Source organism: Apodemus sylvaticus, chromosome 19, assembly GCF_947179515.1.
Source record: "Apodemus sylvaticus chromosome 19, mApoSyl1.1, whole genome shotgun sequence".
In the NCBI taxonomy this organism is placed as follows: domain Eukaryota; kingdom Metazoa; phylum Chordata; class Mammalia; order Rodentia; family Muridae; genus Apodemus; species Apodemus sylvaticus.
This window is the reverse complement of record NC_067490.1, coordinates 5,943,851-5,963,623: the sequence shown is the minus strand read 5'-3', so window position 1 is coordinate 5,963,623 and position 19,773 is coordinate 5,943,851. Positions and strand designations below refer to the sequence as shown.

Below are 19,773 nucleotides of genomic sequence, written 5' to 3'. Positions count from 1 at the left end.
CCAAGAATCCAGGCACATTCTCCCTGGCATTCAAAGTGTGGAAGAGCCTTACGGGTCGTGCTGAACTAACGCAGAGGGGATGAATATGTCTAGAAAGTTCTCTGGAGGGGCTAGAGATGGCTCAGCTGTTAAGAGCACCGACTGCTCTTCTGAAGGTCCTGAATTCAAATCCCAGCAACTACATGGTGACTCACAACCATCCATAATGGGATCTGATGCCCTCTTCTGGTGTGTCTGAAGGCAGCTACAGTATACTTACATAAAATAAATAAAACTTTTTTTTTTTTAAAGTTCTCCGGAGACTCATTCAATACCTCAGAGCCATCAATACCCCACCCCACCCCACGGATGTTTTTCTCTCTGTGTCATCTTTGGAGATTGTGTTCCAAAGTAGAAATCTACCCTGGCCCCATCCACATCCTTAGGGTAAAGCCAGAATTGTGGATACCTCTCATATGTTGTTGGGGAGCATGTGTAGCAGGGTCCCCCTTCAGCCACAAATCCCTCCAGTTGAACACCTGGGCAGAGCAAGACCAGGCCCCCTCCCCACCACGGCTCCACCCTCGCTCTCAAACACAATAATTAGTCCTTTCTGCTAATGATAGGAGAGCCCTGGCTGCCTGAGGCATCCACTGAGCCAGGCCCGGCCCCACCCCTGTGTGACTGGGGTCCTGCTCTCTGCACGGGTACCCTTCCTGGTTCCTCCTTGATGCCTGCCGCTGAGGTCAAGTCTTCTCCTTCAGTCCTCGCTACACTTACTTCAGATGGGTAGTGGGGACTGCCTCCTCACAGCTCAGACCAAGGTTCAACTGGTAAGGCTGAGCTGGGAAAGAGACAAACATGTCTCCAGAGAGCAGAGCAGGCCAGCCTAAGACAGGGGGCTCAGATGAAGCACTGACCAGGCCTCTGCAAGCCCAGCGCACCACAGACGTCCCTCCCCAGCCAAAACAGCCTTGAGACCTGGTGGCTTTCTAGTCTTGGTATGAGGCAGGGAATGGTTTCGCTATTCTTTTTCTTTTTGATGGTGCTGGGATTGAACCTGGGGCCTCAAGCACTCTAGACAAGCTCCCTGTTATTTTATGCCATCCATTAATAGTCATAGCCAGAGACTACATTACCCAGCATCCCCTCTTGACTCAGTCATTGGCTCTCCATTCCTTGCCTGCGTGTGCCTCACCCCCCGCGCGCTGAGAGCAAGCCTACACTTCCCAGCATCCTTTGCTATTAGGCAAGGCTATGTGACTAAATTCTGATCCACAGTTGAGGGCTAATGAGGTGTGTGTCACCTCTGAGTCCCACCTCAGAGGGGAAGGGGTGTGTCTTCTTCCCCTTCTAACTACATGGAATGTGGACCTGCACAGGACACAGGGCAACACCTGTGTGCACCTTGATGGTGCTTGTGGACTCTTGGGACTGGGGTTTAGGGTCTATAGAGAATGCCACACGTGGACCTTAGGGGAAGTAGAACATACGCTGTAGAGGCAGGACCCTCTTCTGCTGCCCCTAGTCAAGACAGCTCTCCCAGCAGTCTCCTGGGTTTGCAGGAGGCTCCAGAGATTGAGATCGGGCGCCACTGATTCCAAGAGGGCTCTGTGCCAACAGGGAGAGCGATGTCTCTTCCATTCTACAGATCCTAAACCGATGCAGAAACGTAGCACTCCTGCCAGATGACATCCGGGACCAGAGCGGAGGGAGATGGAGATGGATCCTGGTCTGAAGTCTTTGCCCTTCTTGCTAAACCCCACCTAGAAAGGCCACGGGAAAGCAAGGAGCCCTGGAGTAAGTCAGTCCGACTGCCCACAGATGCTTAGCTCCTGTTCTCAGGGTGGGCGAAGCCGTGATCCTGATCCGAATTCCCCCCTGGGAGCTTCTCCGCTCTACCGCTGCCTATTTGAGAGCAGACTAAGGAGTGGCAAGAACCGAGTGCCTGCTTTCCGTAGTGCCAGGCACTGAACTCACCTCCAGACGGGCAGCCTACCAACCGAGCCACATCTCTAGCCCTAGATTTTTTTTTTAAAAAGCCTTCTACAGTAACAAAGCAATTGAGGGCTGAGTTGACACACCCTTGGTCAATGCTGCAGCTAAATGAGAACGTGAGGAGTTATAACATCACCCTGTATGATGTGCTCCAATTTTATCCATGATTTAAAAAAAAACAAAAACCACTTTTTTTTTTAATGAATAGGAATGCTCACAAATTCCTGATAGCCCAAAGTAAAAACAGCCCAGATGTCCATCATCAAAAGATGAAGGAATAGGTGTAGTAACTCCACCCAGTAGAATATTCCTCAGCCAGGGGACGGAACACTAACTGGTTCATGCCACATCCTGCTGAGCCTTGATAACCCTGCGGTGAGGGAAGGAAGCCAGGTGGATAGTAGTGTCCGCATCAGCTGCCTATTGAATGTGAAGAATTGTACTGTTAAATGTGTTCATCGGGAGGGACAGAGAGCAGATGGTGACCGGTGACTTCTGGGAAACAGAGGCGACAACAAAGAAGGAGCAGGTTCCTTTGGTGGGCAAAGTGTTCTGAAACTGTAGCGTTTGTTGTACAACTGAACTAACCCCGGCTAGACTTTAAACTAACTTTAAGTGGGGTGAGCCCCCATGGTAAGTAAACTATGTATCAATACGGCTAGGGGCCTTCTTGTTGTTTTCGTTTCTGAGCTTTGGAGCACACAGACAGCATCTCCAAGTGAGGCGAGCTGGGCTTGGGCTAAAGGACCAGCGCCTCAGCCATGGGCAGGCAGCCTTCTGTACTGTGGCTCAGCGAGAGGAAGTGTGTTGAGGTTGGGTCTGTTGCTATGTATTGTAATGCTAATGTATCCCAAGGTTTAGTCGCCTCAAGAATAGCAAATGCTTGGCCAGGTAGTGGTGGCGCATGCCTGTAATCCCAGCACTCTGGGAGGCAGAGGCAGGCAGATTTCTGAGTTCGAGGCCAGCCTGGTCTACAGAGTGAGTTCCAGGGCAGCCAGGGCTACACAGAGAAACCCTGTCTCGAAAAAAAAACAAATCCAAAAAAAACAAAAACAAACAAAACAACACTATTAGTTGAATAAAGATGCCTGCAGCCTGCAGCTGGGCAGAAGAGAGGGTAGGGTGGGATTGGGGTCTGAGAGGCCACTAAACTGAGGGGAGGAGGGGGAAGGAAGAAGTCACCGTGGGGGAGGTGCATGCTGAATGCATGGCCACGAGGACCAGCCAGCTGAAGTAGGAGAGGCCCAGGCTGACAGAGAAGTAGAAAAACTAACATAGAGGGCTGGAGAGACAGAGAAGTAGAAAAACTAACATAGAGGGCTGGAGAGATGGCTCAGTGGGTTAGAGCACTGACTGCTCTTTTGAAGGTCTTGAGTTCAAATCCCAGCAATCACATGGTGGCTCACAGATTCTGTATCGAGATCTGATGCCCTCTTCTGGTGTGTCTGAAGACAGCTACAGTGTACTTATAAATAATAAATAAATCTTTTTTTTTAAACTAACATAGAGGATGAATACAGCCTACACTACCACACTACCTACACTACCACAGAAAAAAAATTTTTTTTTCCCAAGACAGGGTTTCTCTGTATAGCCCTAGCTGTCCCAGAACTCACTCTGTAGACCAGGCTGGCCTCAAACTCAGAAATCTGCCTGCCTCTGCCTCCCAAGTGCTGAGATTAAAAGCGTGCGCCACCACTGCCCAGCTAGGGGTTTTGTTTTGAGACAGTCTCCAGTAGCCCAGGCTGGCTTCAAATGCACTGTGTAGCAAAGGCTAGCCCCAAACTCCCCGACCCTCCTAACCCCAACCTCAGAGTTCCAGGTGAGAACGCACTTGCCGGGCTTTTCTTTCACATGCTTCCTCTTTGGTGAAAATGGGTCAGAACCCCAATAAGTCTTTCTATTACATTGTGGGGTGGGGTGGGGGAGGGGCACAAGGCAGCTCCCGGGAGAAGGGTCTCTCCTACCGCAGCATGCGGGAGGGAGGACCTCGGGCCATCAGGCTCACCTGTACCCACCGAGTCACCATGCCTCCAGCCCAAGTCTTTCTTACTGTAGGTGTTGACCCGAGATGTCAGTCATAGGTCACCTCAGTCCATGAAATGCACCTCAGTAATGCAGGGGACACGGGCACGGCCACCAGCAGCATGGCCGGCGGTTCTGCTCGGGCTTTCCCCAGAACCCTTTCTTCCGCTTTCCTACTCGAGAAGCCTTTGTGAACTGAAATTCCTTTCTCTGAAACCATGACATCAGGTGACCCATGCCGTCCATCTTCTGACCACACTGGTTTATCCACTCTGTCACCGTGTCCTCCCACGTCCTTGCTGGAGGCCTCCGGTCCTGCCCAGCCTGTCTCTCCCTGCCTAACTCCCACTCACACTGCTGGCTCCCTCAGGCAATCCTGACTGGAGGTGCTGGGCCTCACTCTAGAACCCAGGAGACACTTCCTCTCACGTTAGAATGACACCATGGGGAGCCAGGCATGGTGAGACCTCCCTGGGGTCCTGGTTCTTGGGAAGTACAGACAGGAGGAACATGAGTTCGAGGTCAGCCTTGGCTACATGAAGGGCCAGCCTGGCCTACCTGAGACCCCATCGCAAGAAAAGAAAGCATGAGCCAGACAGGGAAGGAAGGCATGGTCAGAGGGGAGGGCTTACCATGAGATCTTTTGGGGGAGGGGTCTTTCTGTAGTAGCAGCTGAAGTTGGTGGAGCCACCAGACCACCAAATATTTATCCTTTGATAAGGGATAGAAATGATTTGGGGGTTGGCAAGATGGCTCCCCGCGTAAAAGTACTTGCTGTTAAGCCTGAAGATCTGAGTTTGATCCCTGGGAGGAAAGAACAGACTCCTCAAAGTTGTCCTCTGACCCCCCTCAGGTGTGCCAAATGCCCCACCCCCACAGACACACGATAGAGGAATGACTGAATGTAACTTCAAATACCCTATAAAGCAGTTAGTTTCAAAATACAGGAAATCTAGCTCTGTGAGACTGTGTCCCATTTCTGGCTACATCAGAAACTCTGGAAACCCACTGGTTGTCATGGAGACTGCCTCTCCTCAAATAAATGGTGATGTCATCTGCCATGAGGACCGGGTGGGGTGCTGAGTGCTTTTGCGATGTCTTCGCACTGACTAAAGTAGACTCCATCGAAAGGGGGGGGGGGGCTCTGCAGCCTCAGTTTCCCCGGGGATGAGGCAGAGAAGTCTCTGGCCAGAGAGACAGCGAATGGAAACAGCTTTGAGGGAAGAAGTGTGGCTGAGCTTAAAGAGGTTTTTCTTTTGTTTTTGTTTTGTTTTGAGACAGGGTTTCTCTGTGTAGCCCTGGCAGTCCTGGAACTCACTCTGTAGACCAAGCTGGCCTCGAACTCAGAAATCCACCTGCCTCTGACTCCCAAGTGCTGGGATTACGGGTGTGCACCACCACCGCCTGGCTGCTTAAAGAGTTTTTTAAAAAGACAGGATATTATTGGAATGAATTGGTAGGTAAAGGTGATTGATTGTTGCCAGGCCTGAGAAGCTGAGTTTGATCCCCAGGGTCGAGGGAGGCAGAGGAAACCCTAAGTAAATGAAGGACTGAGTCGCTGTGCTCTTGACTGGGCACCATCATGCCAAAGACTCAAGTCCTCAGCCTCATGGGAATGCCAAAGCCTTCCCTCTAATCTCTGTGTGGGTGTTGATAGTGTGTGCAGAAAATGCCCACCATGGCTCTTCCTCCTGATCTTTATGGCCTGAAGACTATTCCTTTAGAGAGAGAGAGAGAGAGAGAGAGAGAGAGAGAGAGAGAGAGAGAGAAAGACTGCTCCTACCAAGATTAGCGAAACCTATCTCTAGCTGTATATCATGACCCTGCCTTCTTGTCCAGTGTATATAAAAACCCTATCTCCTGCTATATCTGTATTCAATAACCCTGATCTTTTGTCCAGCTGTGCATAATAACCCTGCCACCTTGTCCAGTGTATATAAATCGTATCTCCTGGTTTATCCATATATAATTACCCTACCTCTGTGAGCTGTATATAAATCATATCTCCTGGTTCATCCATATGTCATTACCCCGCCTCTGTGTCCTGCTGTCTATGATAAACACACTGAGCCTCCAGGGTGCTACAGTTTCTCCATCAGAAAACTCTGCCCACATCCTGTATCTGCCACTTTTTCATCCTCTGACGCCCCTAGTCAGGGTTAGAAGGTCCAAGCCGTGCAAGGACATAGCTTAGGACCCACTCAGAAGCAGGAGAGAGGCAACTCCTGCAAGCTGTCATCTGACCGTGTTCGCTTGGGCACCCGAGCGAGCGAGTGAGTGCACACATACACTCGCTTGTGCAAGCACACAGTAAGTATAATAAAAGCAACTTCAGAAGGCAACAGACCTCCAGTCATATGGTCCTGCATAAAGTATGAGGTAACGAGCATACGTTTCTGAGCGTAGTACGGAGGTTCTCTTCTGACCTCCACATGGTGGAGAGGACACACACACACACTACGGATGTATGACAAATCCCGGAGAACAGGACCTGCAGGGGAACCGTGTGACCCTCCTATGTTAGTGCTGAGCTGTCAGGAGAGGCTGTGGAAACAGAAGCCCCTTCACAGCACTAGAAACCCTAAGAGCCTTAGAGATAAACCTGATCCCAGAGGCTGAGGCAGGAGACTCACCTGAGTTCCAAGCAAGCCTGGTCTATAGAGCAAGACAAAAACAAAACAAAGACCCTTAAATTGATAAACATAATTTAAGTGTCATCCGGTGTCCTCACTGAAGGCCGCATGGGTTACATTTACCATGGGAGGATTAATTCTGGATACAATCACACCTGGGCCTGTCATGGTGGAGAGGGCAAAGAGGCTGAGAATAATAGAGGGGAGGTTTGAAGGAAGAGAGAGGGGAAGAGGAGGGGGGGAGGGGAAGAGGAGGGGGGAGGGGGAAGAGGAGGGGGGAGGGGAAGAGGAGGGGGGAGGAAGAGGGAGGGGGGAAAGGAGGAGGAAAGAGATTCCTGGGGCACTAGACAAGCACAGACACAGAAGCAAGCAAAGCTCCCATATATATATAAATCAAAATAAATGCATCCCTTAAAAAAAACATGTCTTTAAAATGCAGGGCATGCTGATGCCTGTGTGTGCATATGTGTATACACATGTGTGTTCGTGCGTACACACCTATGCTTGAGACCCTGGCACCGGGGAGGCAGAGGTAGGAGGACTCCCGGGTTCCCTAGCCAGTCAGTGTAGCCTCGTTGGTGAGTTCCAGGCCACAGGGATGAACTCAATGGAGGTGTACGACGTTTCTGAGCATAGTACCGAGGTTCTCTTCTGACCTCCACATGGTGGAGAGGACACACACACACACACACATACACACACATATACACATACACACACATACATACATATAAACACATACACACACATACATACATCTCACACACATATGACACATACATGGATACCATACACAAACATCTCACACATACAAGCACACACATACACACATACATATCTCATACACACATACATCACATACATATGACACACACATACATCTCTCACTTATATACACATCTCACATACACATCACACACACACACTCACACCACTCCTGTGCATCTCTGGGCATTAAACTGTGCAGTCACTTCAGAGAGTCCTCCAGCATGGCACAGAAGCCCTCCAGAGGCTACTCTTGAGTCTGAGACTTACACGTGTCTGGAGGATGCCAGACTCCAGCCAGCCTGCTCACTGCAACATTGTTTACAACCACAGAACTTGGGATGTCCATTGACAAAGCAATGAACTGAGACAGGGTTCGTATTAGTGGCACATGGGGACTTGGGTCCAGGCCCCCACTGAGCTTCTGATAAGAGGACAACAGTCTGGTTACCCATCCTCTGTCAGTTCTCCCCAAAGCACTTTCTTTCAAAAAACAAATACACACACACACACACACACACACACATCTATACACACATTTTTGGTTTGGTTTGGTTTTGAGGCAATGTCTCCTATCTAGCCCTTGCTATCCTGGAACTCACTCTGTAGTCCAGGCTGGCTTTGAACTCACAGAGATCTGCCTGCTTCTACCTCTCATGCACCAGGTTTAAAGGCCTGCACCACCATGCCTCAGCCCAATATATTTTCTAGTCCATCCCTGAGTGCATCAGGTCTGTGTAAAACTTCCCCTGACCCCCAGGCTAGCCCCTCAGCCACAAAGACAGCATCCCCCGAGAGTCCACTCTGCCAAGCAGCGACACGGCTTAAGTCACTCGAGCGTCCACTCTGGACAGACTAGGTTCAGGTTGAACGTCTCCACTACTGTTTATGTGACCTCGGGCTGTGTCAGTGTCCCGTGACCCCCGTTTCCTTCTTTGTATAAAGGGAGATAATGACAGCTCCCCTCAGAAGGAGCTGTAAAGTCTGGGTGAGTTAACACCCTTAAAACTTCAAACAGGATCTGATACAAAGGATATTCCGGTTATCAGGAAATCACAGGGCAGTAGATGACGGATCCGCACACCTCACCCCTCCTTACATCCTGTTATCCTCAAGACCCATGCTGGGTCTAGGCCTTGATCCCTCCTAAAGGCCTCTTCATGACTCCCCCACCCCCACCCCACCCCTGCCCTCCTTTGATGGTGCCTCAGGCTGCCTAAGCAGGTTTCTTATTTCTCCTATTGAACAAACTGAATTGATCCTAAAAGGTCTTGCTATAAACTCAGTGGGAATATATATATATAAATCCCCCCCCCCCAAACAAAGTTTCTCTGTTTAGCCTTGACTAACCTTGGAACCCACTGTGTAGACCAGGGTGGCTTCGGACTCAGAGATCTGCCTGTGTCTGCCTCCCGAGCACTGGGATTAAAGTCTGGGACGGTGTATTTTTAAGAACTTTTGCTATAAGGCAGCAGAGGCCAAGGCTGGGGATGTGGCTCACTGGGAAGAGTGTTGGCCTAGCCTGTGCAAAGCCTTAGGTTCAATTCCCAGTACCACAAAAATGGACATGGACGTGAAGGCCTGTTACCCCTGCAGAGGGAGACAGGAGGATCAGAAGTTAAAGTCATCCTCAGCTAAATAGAGAGTTCAAGACTAGCCTGTGCTACACGAGACTAGCTCTTCACCCAGGTTGAGGAGGGTGAGTAGATTCTAGGGGCTGCAGGATGGGCAGAAATCTTGTCCCATTGTTTCTTATAAACTATTAAAAAGGAGACGGTCCCTTGCCTGTGTGTGGCAATGAGTGAGGGCCCCACTGTTACCCATTTGGGCGAAGCTCCCCACCCAGGCTGCTGCCTCCTCAGAGATCCAATAGCTCACCCCTTAGCTGGTCTCAACTCTATGTTCTAGCACATTCCAAACCCGGTCTCTCTGTTAGCCCTGCGGAGAGGAGGCAGGAAGAACAGAAGTTAACGTCACCCTCAGCTAATACAGAGCGTTCAAGGAGAGATCCAATAGCAGACACTTCCTAGCACACTCATCCCCTAGACGGACGGTTTCTACCCTAGCAACCCAGCAGTCGGGCATCCTTAAAACCTCCACATTAGACAGTTGGCGGTTTCCAGCACCCCATGCCCCGGTCACAGAGCAGTTCATGTCTATCAAGGAAGTTCCTCCTTTGACAAACCCAAATGAGGCCATCATGGGGATTGTCCCGAGGTGGAGATGGGTCACAGGGAGCTCAGCCGCTGGCTTCTGTGTGCACAGAAGTGAATGCCAGGGCTAGGACTCAGTTTGGGGGCTCACTTGGTACTCCACTGGGTTGGAGCTGGCCCACCGGAATCTCAAGTCACCTGACCCCTCCGCTGCTCCCTCCACCTTCACCCCCTTCTCCCCTCAGGCCTGTCACCGGGGCCCAGCAATGTCCTTTCTCTAAATGTTCTCTTATGTTGTGCAGTTTCCACCTGCAGGCCTCCTCCTCAGCATGGCTGCCCTTGGACCTCTTTGGAACTCAGTCCCCTTTCCCGCTTCAGCCCCGGCCAGCTGCAATCTGTTCACAGTCCCCCATCCCTTCCGCCGTGACATGAGAGATGTCTCCATTTGGACAGTTTGCTATCTGTCTTTTCTCTCTAGAACATTCTAGAACTTTAGCTCCATTACAGCCTGGCGTTGAGCAGGTGGGGAAGGGGTGGCCAGGCCTGTGCTCTAAGCTGTTAGGCTAAGGAGGCTGCTGTTCAGGGCCCTGGGTCAGTGCTGTGGTCTCTGACCCACCAGGGCACAGCTGGAGCTCCCACATTGTGCCCCAGGTCTGTCCCCAGCTTCTCCCGGGTCTTCAGGATTTGCATGTTGGGAACCCCCTCCCCACTAGGAAGATGAGGCAGCGTTTAAAAGAAGCCTCGCCCAGCCTCACTCATGGAGGAGAAACACTGTGTGTGTGTGTGTGTGTGTGTGTGTGTGTGTGTGAAGGGGTGACTACCCTGGCTGTCAGGTTTGACTTTGTCCGCCCAGTGCACTTCCAAGCTTGTACAGGGTCTGCTCTGAGGGGTCCCCACCCCGCAGCCCCCTTCAGAGACCCCAGAGTAAAGGTCTTACCCATCTCAATCCCGCAGACGACCAAGGCCGCAATCACAGCGCCAGCTGAGGTCCCTGCAAAGCGATGGGCGGTGTCCAGCATCCTCGGGGCCAGATCTCGCAGAGCGTCCACGGCCCCCGCCTGGTAGTAGGAGAGGAACCCGCTTCCAGAGAAGGAGATGGAATGAGGGGTGTCTGGGTCTCCTTTGAACACCTGTTCGTCCATCTTCGGGGCCTCTGGCCTCCCAGTGCAGGAAGAACCCGCACCTGCCTGCCTTGGCTGTCGCTCCTTCTCCGCCAGCCAAGAGCTGGGAATGTGGCAACTCTCTACTGGCCCAGCCAGGAACCCACGGGTGGTTCATCCAGCCACTGCCTGGGCCTGTTTAGCTCTGCTCAGAGGCACCCCTGTAGGGCTGATGAGGGACCCCAGGTCCTGGAGGAAATGTAGGCATTCCTCAGAGTCATGGGCAGGGGCGTGGTCCTGCGGACCCCATGCTGACTTCATGGCCTAGTGAGACTCACACCGGGTACAGGTTCCTCCTCAGCGCTCTCCACCCATCCTGAGCGCACCCAGGAGCGGGGCATTCCCTGCTCGCTGCTCCCTGCTCGCTGCTCAGGGCTGCGTCTCAGCCCTCAGCATCCAGTTGCAAAATCTCAGCCTCGCCCTGTGCCTCCCTCACTGACAGGGGACAGAGGTACATGCCACGCCCCTAGCCGGCACGCCCTTCTCCCCAGCCAGCGTTCCCCCTCATTCCCAGTGTGGGCTGCCTGGTGGCTTTGGCTTTCAAAGGGGAGGAGCAACTCATACAACCACCCCATGCCCCTCCCCCGCCCTCTCAGACTCAGGCTCCCCATTTATTCTTTACCTGGGCAAAAACTGTAACAGAGAAGTTTGGCTCTGGGTGTTTGCGCTGGTGTTTGCTTTCCATTGCTGTGATAACATCGTGACCAAAGCAACTTGGGGAGGAAAGGGTTATTTCAGCTCACGGTTTAAGGTTCATCGTGAAGGAAAGTCAGGGCAGGGTGGCAGGAACTGAGGTCATGGAGGAACGCTGCCTACCAGCTCCCCCGCCCTCCATCGCTCACTCAGCCTGCTTTCTAGCTCAACCTTGGACCACCTGCCCAGGGATGGCCACGCCCACAGTGGGCGGGGCCTCTCCCATCAATCATTAATCAAGAAAATACCCCACAGATTTGCCCACAGGCCAACATGATGGAGGCAGTTTCTCCAATGAGAGTCCCTCTTCTCAGCTTCTGTCATAACCAGTCAGTAGTCTCAGCCTCCTTCCCAACGTTCACTCTGTCGTCTCCCTGTCCCTGGTCTGGTCCCGTGTCCTCCCGCCTGCCTCCCAGCTCCATGCCAGCTCCAGAGGCCTGAGGAGGGCATCCGGTGCCCTGCAGCTGGAATCACAGGCAGTTGTGAGCCGCCTGTCGTAGGTGCTGGGAACTGAACCCGGGTCCTCAGGGAGAGCATCGAGCCCGAGCCATCTCTCTAGCTGGAGCACTGCCCCTTACGCGCAGGAGAGAAGAGGGCAGAGAGTGAATCCTCGAGACGGTCACGTCGAGAAACAGCTTGTGAGTGTGTGTGGGGGGGGGGTGGGGACAGCAGGATCAGGGCAGAGAGGTGTTTTGCTAAGGGACAGGGTTAGCTCTCAGCCTGCCCAGCATGATGACTCCTGGAGAGCAGGAAATTTCCTCACAACCCAAAAATGTCACTGCAGATCACCAAGGCAGCAAAAGCTTTCCTAGTCCTCTCCTTCCCCTCCCCCTCCCCCTCCCTCTCCTTCTCCTCATCCCTCTCCTCCTTCCCCTCCCCCTCATCCCTCTCCTCCTCCGCATCCCTCTCCCCTCCTTTTTATTCTCCCCCTGTCCTCCTCCCTCCTCTATTTCTCCCTCCTCCCCTTCTCCTCCTGCTCTCCCTCCTCCCCTCCTCCTTTGCATTCTTCCTCTTCTTCTTCTCCTTCCCCCTCCTCCCTCTCCTCTTTTCCCTCTTCCCCTCCTCCCCTGCCTTCTCTGCCCTCCCCTCGTTGTTCTTCCCCTCATCCCCCTCCTCCCTCCTCCTCTTCCCCCCTCCTCTTTATCCTCCCTCCTCCCTCTCTTCTTTCCCTCCTCCTCTTTCCCTACTCCCTCTCCTCATCCATATTCTCCCTCCTCCCTTTGCTCCTCCACCATCACAGCCATCACTGTCACTATCACCATCCCCCCATGGCCGCAGGACCAGAATGAGAACTGAGACACCAGGTTGGCTCCCTCCTAGTCCCAGTTGGCCCCAGCCTCCCTCTAGGTGGGGACATCGGTGTCTTTCCTGGAGTTCCAGCAACTGAGGATTTTGTCCAAACTGAAAATACGCAGTGTAGCACCCACGAAGGAGGGAGACTTCCAGTGTTTCATCTTATGCTGATCGCTTCAGATATGTAACTGAAGATTTGGAAGGCAGGTTTTGGTTAGGGGTGTGTGTGTGTGTGTGTGTGTGTGTGTGTGTCAGGGACATGTGACCGGAAGAAGCCAACGGCTTTTGACAAGGAGAGGTGCTGTGCCTCAACTCCCCCGGACCAGATACTAACATAACAGCCTCCCTGGGAGTCTGACGAGCCTCTGTGAAGTAACCAGAGACCCACCCACAGCACCCTGTAATTAAGTACTAAATGGTGCAAGGCTAGATTATCTGCTGCATGAGGAGCAAGCGGGGAGGGAAGGCAGGCTGGCGACCGGAGACTAGAGAAGGTAGGACGGGGTTGGGTGGAGGGACAGGGGACGGCTCTGAGCTTTCTTGGGAGGGAAGGCACGATGAACTCAGAGGCGTGGGAGCTGGTCTCGGGGTCAGACAGACAGGCTGATCCCTGGCTCTTTACTGCTCATCGCGTGCAGCTGGACCCACACGGTGCATTTGGATTTTTCCCTACTGGCAAAACAGGCAGTAATCGCCAAGTTTAACTAGGAGTTATCCAGGCAACAGGCTGATGGCTGTGTCTGGCAGGTGCCAAGCCTGTCTGTATCAGAAGACAACAGAGGGCTGGTGAGATGGCTCAGCGGGTAAGAGCACTGACTGCTCTTCTGAAGGTCCTGAGTTCAAATCCTGAGTCCCAGCACACACATGGTGGCTCACAACCATCTGTAATGAGATTTGACTCCCCCTTCTGGTGTGTCTGAAGACAGCTACGGTGTATTCACATATAATAAATAAATAATAATAATAAAAAGCTAGAAAGAATAAAAATAAAAACAAAAAAAGAAGACAACAGAGCCCAAGGTTTGTGGAACAGATGGATCCCGGAGTCTGTGGAAGAGAAGGGTAAGGTCAGAAGGGAGGCGCGTGACCTCCAAGCTCTGAGTAGAACATGGGGGGAGGGGGCTGAGGGGTGAAGCACACTCCAGGAGAGTGGTGGAAGGGAGGGGAGTCAGGGTATGTGATCCAGGAAGATAGGGTAGCCAGACCTGGGGACGGCTGGAGCGTGAGTCAGCAGAGCTATTGCCGCAGAGCCGTGGATGTGGGCTGGCTAGGTGAGCAAGGTGATTCACACATAATGTTTGGTTTTCTGCCTGTGGCTAGGGAGAGTCAGGGTGCCTGTGGCAGACCCAGAAACTGGGACACCTGTGAGGAAACTGGATGAAGATTTTATCTCTCTGTCTGTCCATCCACCCATCTATCCATCCATCTTAAGATCTGGGTGCTAGAAAGGCAGCTTACTTCTACTGCAGAGGACCTGGGTTCAAATTCTGGCACCAACAGTTGGGCAGTTAACCCATCTGTAATTCTAGTTTTACGGGATCTGGTGCCCTCTTCTGGCCACTAGGGGCACTACATATACATGGTATACATGCACAACACTCAAACTAGTAAGAATGAAGTTAAAATACTATATTTGTTGTTTTTTTTTTTAAGCTTGGCATGTTGTGTATTGCCTTTAATACCAGCACTTGGGAGGCAGGAACAGGCAGATCTCTAGGAGTTTGAGGCCAGGCAATGCTATATAACCTGATCTCGTCTCAAAATAACTAACTAACTAACTAACTAACTAACTAACTAATAGATAGATAGATAGATAGATAGATAGATAGATAGATAGATAGATAGATAGACAATAACTAGTGTCTGTGGGTCCCAGATGGGCAGCCTGGGTTGCCTACATAGACTTTGTCTTAGAAACAAACCACTGCCCAGTGAAATGATTTCTTTTCTTTTCTTTTTTTTTTTTTTTTTTTTTTTTTTTGGATTTGTTTTTTCTGAGACAAGGTTTCTCTGTGTAGCACTGGCTGTCCTGGAACTCACTCTGTAGACCAGGCTGGGCTCGAACTCAGAAATCTGCCTGCTTCTGCCTCTCAGAGTGCTGGGATTACAGGCGTGCACCACCACCGCCTGGCTGCGAAATGATTTCTTAAATGTGCTACATTTTATATTCATTCATTCGTTCGTTCGTTCATTCATTCAGCGTAGGTCAGGGGCACACATGCTACCTTGCACGCAAAGGTCAGAGGGCGACTCAAAGGAGCTGGTGGGTCTGTTTCTTCCACCTGTGGACTCCAGGGATTGAATTCAGGCCCTAGGACTTCGTGGCAAGCACGTTTGCCTGCTGGGCCATCTCCACGGCTTTCAAAAAGTAAATCGATTGAAGCTGGGTGTAGTGGAGTACAGTTTTAATCCCAGCATCAGGAGGCAGAGACAACCAGCTCTCTGTGAGTCTGGGGCCAGTTTGAGTAGGAGCAAGTTCCGGGACAATCTCAGCTACATAATGAAACTCTGTCTTTAAAAGAAAAATGTTTTTAATAATTTAAAACTAATTTTATTTAGGTTTTTAATTTTTTGTTTCCGATGGGCAGTGTGGCGCACGCCTGTAATCCCAGCACTCTGGGCGGCAGAGGCAGGCGGATTTCTGAGTTCGAGGCCAGCCTGGTCTACAGAGTGAGTTCCAGGACAGCCAGGGATACATAGAAAAACCCTGTCTCGAAAAACCAAAAATAAAAAGGAAAAAAAAAATTGGTTTCATATGTATAGGCGTCTCACCTGAGTATATATGTAAAATGTGCTACACGTGTGTCACTGGCTGCAGGGGCGGGAAGGCATTAGATTCCTGGAACTGAAGTTATAGGTGATTGTGAGCCACTACATGGATGCTGGGAACTGAACCCAGGTTCTCTGAAAGAATAGCAAGTGCTCTTAACCGCCAAGCCATCTCTCCCGATGTTTGGTCTTAAAATAAATATATCAGGCTGGAAGGATGGCTCAGCGGTTAAGAGCACTGACTGCTCTTCCAGAGGTCCTGAGTTCAATTCCCAGCAACCACATGGTGGCTCACAACCATCTCTAATGGGATCTGACGCCCTCTTCTGGTGTGTCTGAAGACAGCTACAGGATACTTAGATATAATGATAAATAAATGCATAAATACATAAGAAAAGACCAGGAGCCACTGTCACAGGCAATAGGCTTGAGTATTACAAGGCTGAAATGTCCTGGGACGAACTTTCCTTTCCCACGGGTCTCAAAGCTGCCACCCAAGGGGCTGACACACTCAGCAGTCGGCTGGCAGGGGGCGCTGGCTTTTTATGAATGAGGGCCTTCTGCTTTCTCTGAAGCAGTCAGCTAGCAGGTCTTACCAGTAGGGCCCAAGACTGCTGGCCGATGAGCCAGCCACAGAGGGCCACGGAATCACGTGGCTCCGCCCCACTGCTCTCCAGCGCCCCCTAGATCCAGGACGGGGACAGCACCGGCCTGCTCCGGTTCTGAGAAGCATGAGCTCAGACGCTCCAACTCCAAACTTCAGGCTCCGTGGTCTCATCTTCCTGATCTTCTGCAGGCAAAAAATCCACCCATAGTGTGTGGAATTAGCCTCCCCTGCCTAACTGCCTCCAGACTGCCACCGGGGGGCAGTGTGGCTACGGGGGCTGCCAAGGGGCCCCTGTAGATTCCTCCATGGTATAAGGAGGCCAGGAAAGGTCAAATATAACCATCAGCAAACCAAGGGTACCCCAAGCCTCTGCGGCCCACCGTGGCAGTAGGAGTGAGCTCTCCTTCCTCCTGGGCAAGGTTTTGAGGGCACCATACTGAAGTGCTGCATTTGGTTTTGTTTTTCCCGAAACAAGGTTTCATCTGTACCAGGCTATCCTCAGACTTGCTACAGAGCAAAGGATGACATTCGCTGATCCTCTGGCCTCCACCTCCCGGCTGGGATTAGAGGCCTGTGCCACTCACTGCGCTGTTTTCTGGGGTACTGAGGAAGGAGGGCAGGCTCGTGGGCGTGGGGTGCGTGCTCAGCTCACCCGGGCTTCCTGCTGTCTTCCTGTGCGCTGAGCACAGAGGGAACTGACACATGTCCTCCCTCAAAAGAAGCATCAGGAAGCTGGTCCTGGATGAATGGATGGCCAGAGGGTGAGGAAGTGTTCTGGGAGGGACCTGATAGAGGAGCCAGGATGCCGGCTGGAGTATTAGTGGCCCTCTTTTCAGAAGTCATAAAACATATTAAGGAGGAAAAAGAACGAGACACGTAAGAAAAACTGGGATGGTGGGGACAACAGGGCACAGGGCTCTACAATCAGACTTAAAGATCCCAGCCAGGCAGTGGTGGAGCACGCCTGTAATCCCAGCACTTGGGAGGCAGAGGCAGGTGGATTTCTGAGTTTGAGGCCAGCCTGGTCTACAGAGTGAGTTCCAGGACAGCCAGGGCTATACAGAGAAATGCTGTCTCGAAAACAAACAAACAAACAAACAAACAAAACAAAAACAAAAACCAAAAAAACCCCAAACAAACCAAAAAACCAAAAACCCCCAAAGACTTAAAGATCCCAGTTTTGGGTGGGCAGAGGCAGCACACACCTTTAATCCCAGCACTTGGGAGGCAGAGGCAGGCGGATTTCTGAGTTCCAGGCCAGCCTGGTCTACAGAGTGAGTTCCAGGACAGCCAGAGCTACACAGAGAAACACAGCTGGGGGTAGGGGGGAAGATCCTGCCTCTGCTACTCCCTGGCTATGTGACTCGGACCAAGTTGCTTACCCTCTCTGAGGCTCAGTCTAGGTACAGAAGGGGGACAGATGGACAAGGGAACCTTCCCGGCAGTGAGGACTATTCTCAGAAAAAAACAAATGGAGGGAAAAAATTGATCTTGTCCACGCCAAACCTTAGAAAAGTAAGCATTAGGTTATTGATTCCAAGGAGACAGGAGCCGTGCCTCAGGACATCAGAGGAAATAGGCAGCATGGGGCTATAGGGGAGACGCACCAGCTTCTGTCGCTGTTATGACATCTCAGAGGAACTGCTGGCTGCCCCCACTGCTGCTGCTGGCTGCAGAGCCGACTATATACCGGTGCCAACGTGGCACCCATGAACAGCTGCTGAGTGCAAACCACCACAGGGCAGATCCTTCTTCTTGAGCCCGGGTGGGGGGAAGGACCTCACCAAGTCAACATCTTATGTGGACGAGTCTGGAAAACACAGACATTGACCTCTGGGATCCTCCTGGCAGCGAGGGGATGCTTACAAGCATTTTGAGCAAACAAGGCATCCCCCAGCCTCTGCCTGCACCCTGGGGAATGCCTTACCCAGACTCCACAGATTCCCTAGGGAAACAATTACCAGCCTTCACCACAGCATTCCTAGAAGCAAATCATTGAAAGCACCACGTGCCCTCGATCCACCGTGAGGAAGGAATCGTGTCTCCGTAGAATGGGCTGCAGGAGTGAACACCCTGTACCACAGCCAGAAGCCCACTGCACTGACGGAAGACCCTGACTGTAGGTGCAGTTAAAGCAAGCTGTAGCTGGCCTTGGTGGTGCAGGCCTGAAATCTCAGGATGTGGGAGGGGGAGGCAGGTGGATCAGGAGTTCAGAGCTAGCCTTGGGCTATGAGGCAAATTTGAGTCCAGCCTGAGCTAATCACATGATGCACTCAGGACCCGAGCCCCAATCTCCAGGTGCCACGCAATCCCAGTGAGGAGGCACATGTCCATAATCCCAGTGCACACTTTAGGGGTTCTGAGTCACATGATCAAAGAATGTAAAATCCTCACCACCGAGGAGAGAAGACAGGGGAGACTTGGGCGGGGGAGGGAGAGCAGCTGGGGGTATGAGGGTTTGACAACCAGATCTCAGTCCCAGGAGAGGGCAGACCCAAAGCCTTGGATCCACAGCCAGTCCCAGCTAACCAGCTCTCCTCCCGCTACTGGTAACTTTTTTTTTAAGATTTATTTATTATATGTAAGTGCACCGTAGCTGTCTTCGGACACCCCAGAAGAGGGAGTCAGATCCTTTTATGGATGGTTGTGAGCCACCATGTGGCTGGGATTTGAACTCAGGATTGCCGGGCAATGGTGGCGCATGCCTGTAATCACAGCACTCTGGGAGGCAGAGGCAGGCGAATTTCTGAGTTCGAAAAAACCAAATCCAAAAAAAAAAAAAAAAAAAAAAAAAAACCTCCAGATCTTCAGAAGAGCAGTAGGTGCTCTTAACCGCTGAGTCATCTCCCCAGCCCTGGTAACTCCTAATAACTGGCAGGCCTCTCCCACCATCTTTATGGTTTACCCCCTGGTAACTCCTTATAACTGGCAGGACTCTCCCACACCTTTGCTGTCTTTGCTCCCTCAGCTGAGCAAACACCAGTCTCCTCCTCTCTCCACTTTTTCTCTCTGCTCCTCTCTGTCCCCTGAGAGGAAGCCACAGAAGACTCCCCCTCCCCCACATGCCTCTGACAATTCCCTCTTATCTCCAATAAGAACTCCCTAAATCGTGGAGTGGCTATAGTTAGGTGGTTTTTTTAATTTTTTTTTTTTTTTTTTTTTTTTTTTTTTTTTTTTTTTGATTTGGTATTTTCAAGACAGGGTTTCTCTGTATAGCCCTGCTGTCCTGGAACTCACTCTGTAGACCAGGCTGGCCTCGAACTCAGAAATCCACCTGCCTCTGCCTCCCAGAGTGCTGGGATTACAAGCGTGCGCCACCACCGCCCGGCTTAGGTGTTTTGTTTACTGTGCCCCTTGAACACGAAGGGCACAGGCAGGGACCCAAGGGTGGCCATCCCAGAGCAGCCGCATGCTCCCCCTCCTTGGAGGACACCTCCACCTCAGTCCCAGCGGGGTGTGCAATCTTGTTTCCAAAACTTGGCTTCCACACAAAGCCTCCAGTCAGACTCTGCCAGCCATACTCTTATCTCTGATAAGACCCACCCTAGAGCTGAATGATCCCCTCTGAAGTCACTCCAGAGTCTTCTGCACCTTCCACACCCTGTTGCCTCAGAAGTGTGTACTTGGACCAAGGTCGGCCAACAGCTTGTGGGATCTTCTAGTCACTCTTTAATCTGGGATCCGGTGATCTTGCTCTG

The 19,773-nt window shown here is 51.7% G+C and overlaps 1 protein-coding gene across 1 annotated transcript in view; it reads right to left on the bottom strand.

Moving 5' to 3' along the window:
- Pnpla1 (patatin like phospholipase domain containing 1) overlaps window positions 1-10,695 on the bottom strand; it is a 32,561-nt gene extending 21,866 nt beyond the window's left edge. The window contains exon 1 of the mRNA XM_052164271.1: window positions 10,491-10,695. Within this exon, the coding sequence (XP_052020231.1) occupies window positions 10,491-10,695 (205 nt within the window). The remainder of the gene's footprint in view (window positions 1-10,490) is intronic.
- Between the last annotated feature and the right edge of the window lie 9,078 nt (window positions 10,696-19,773).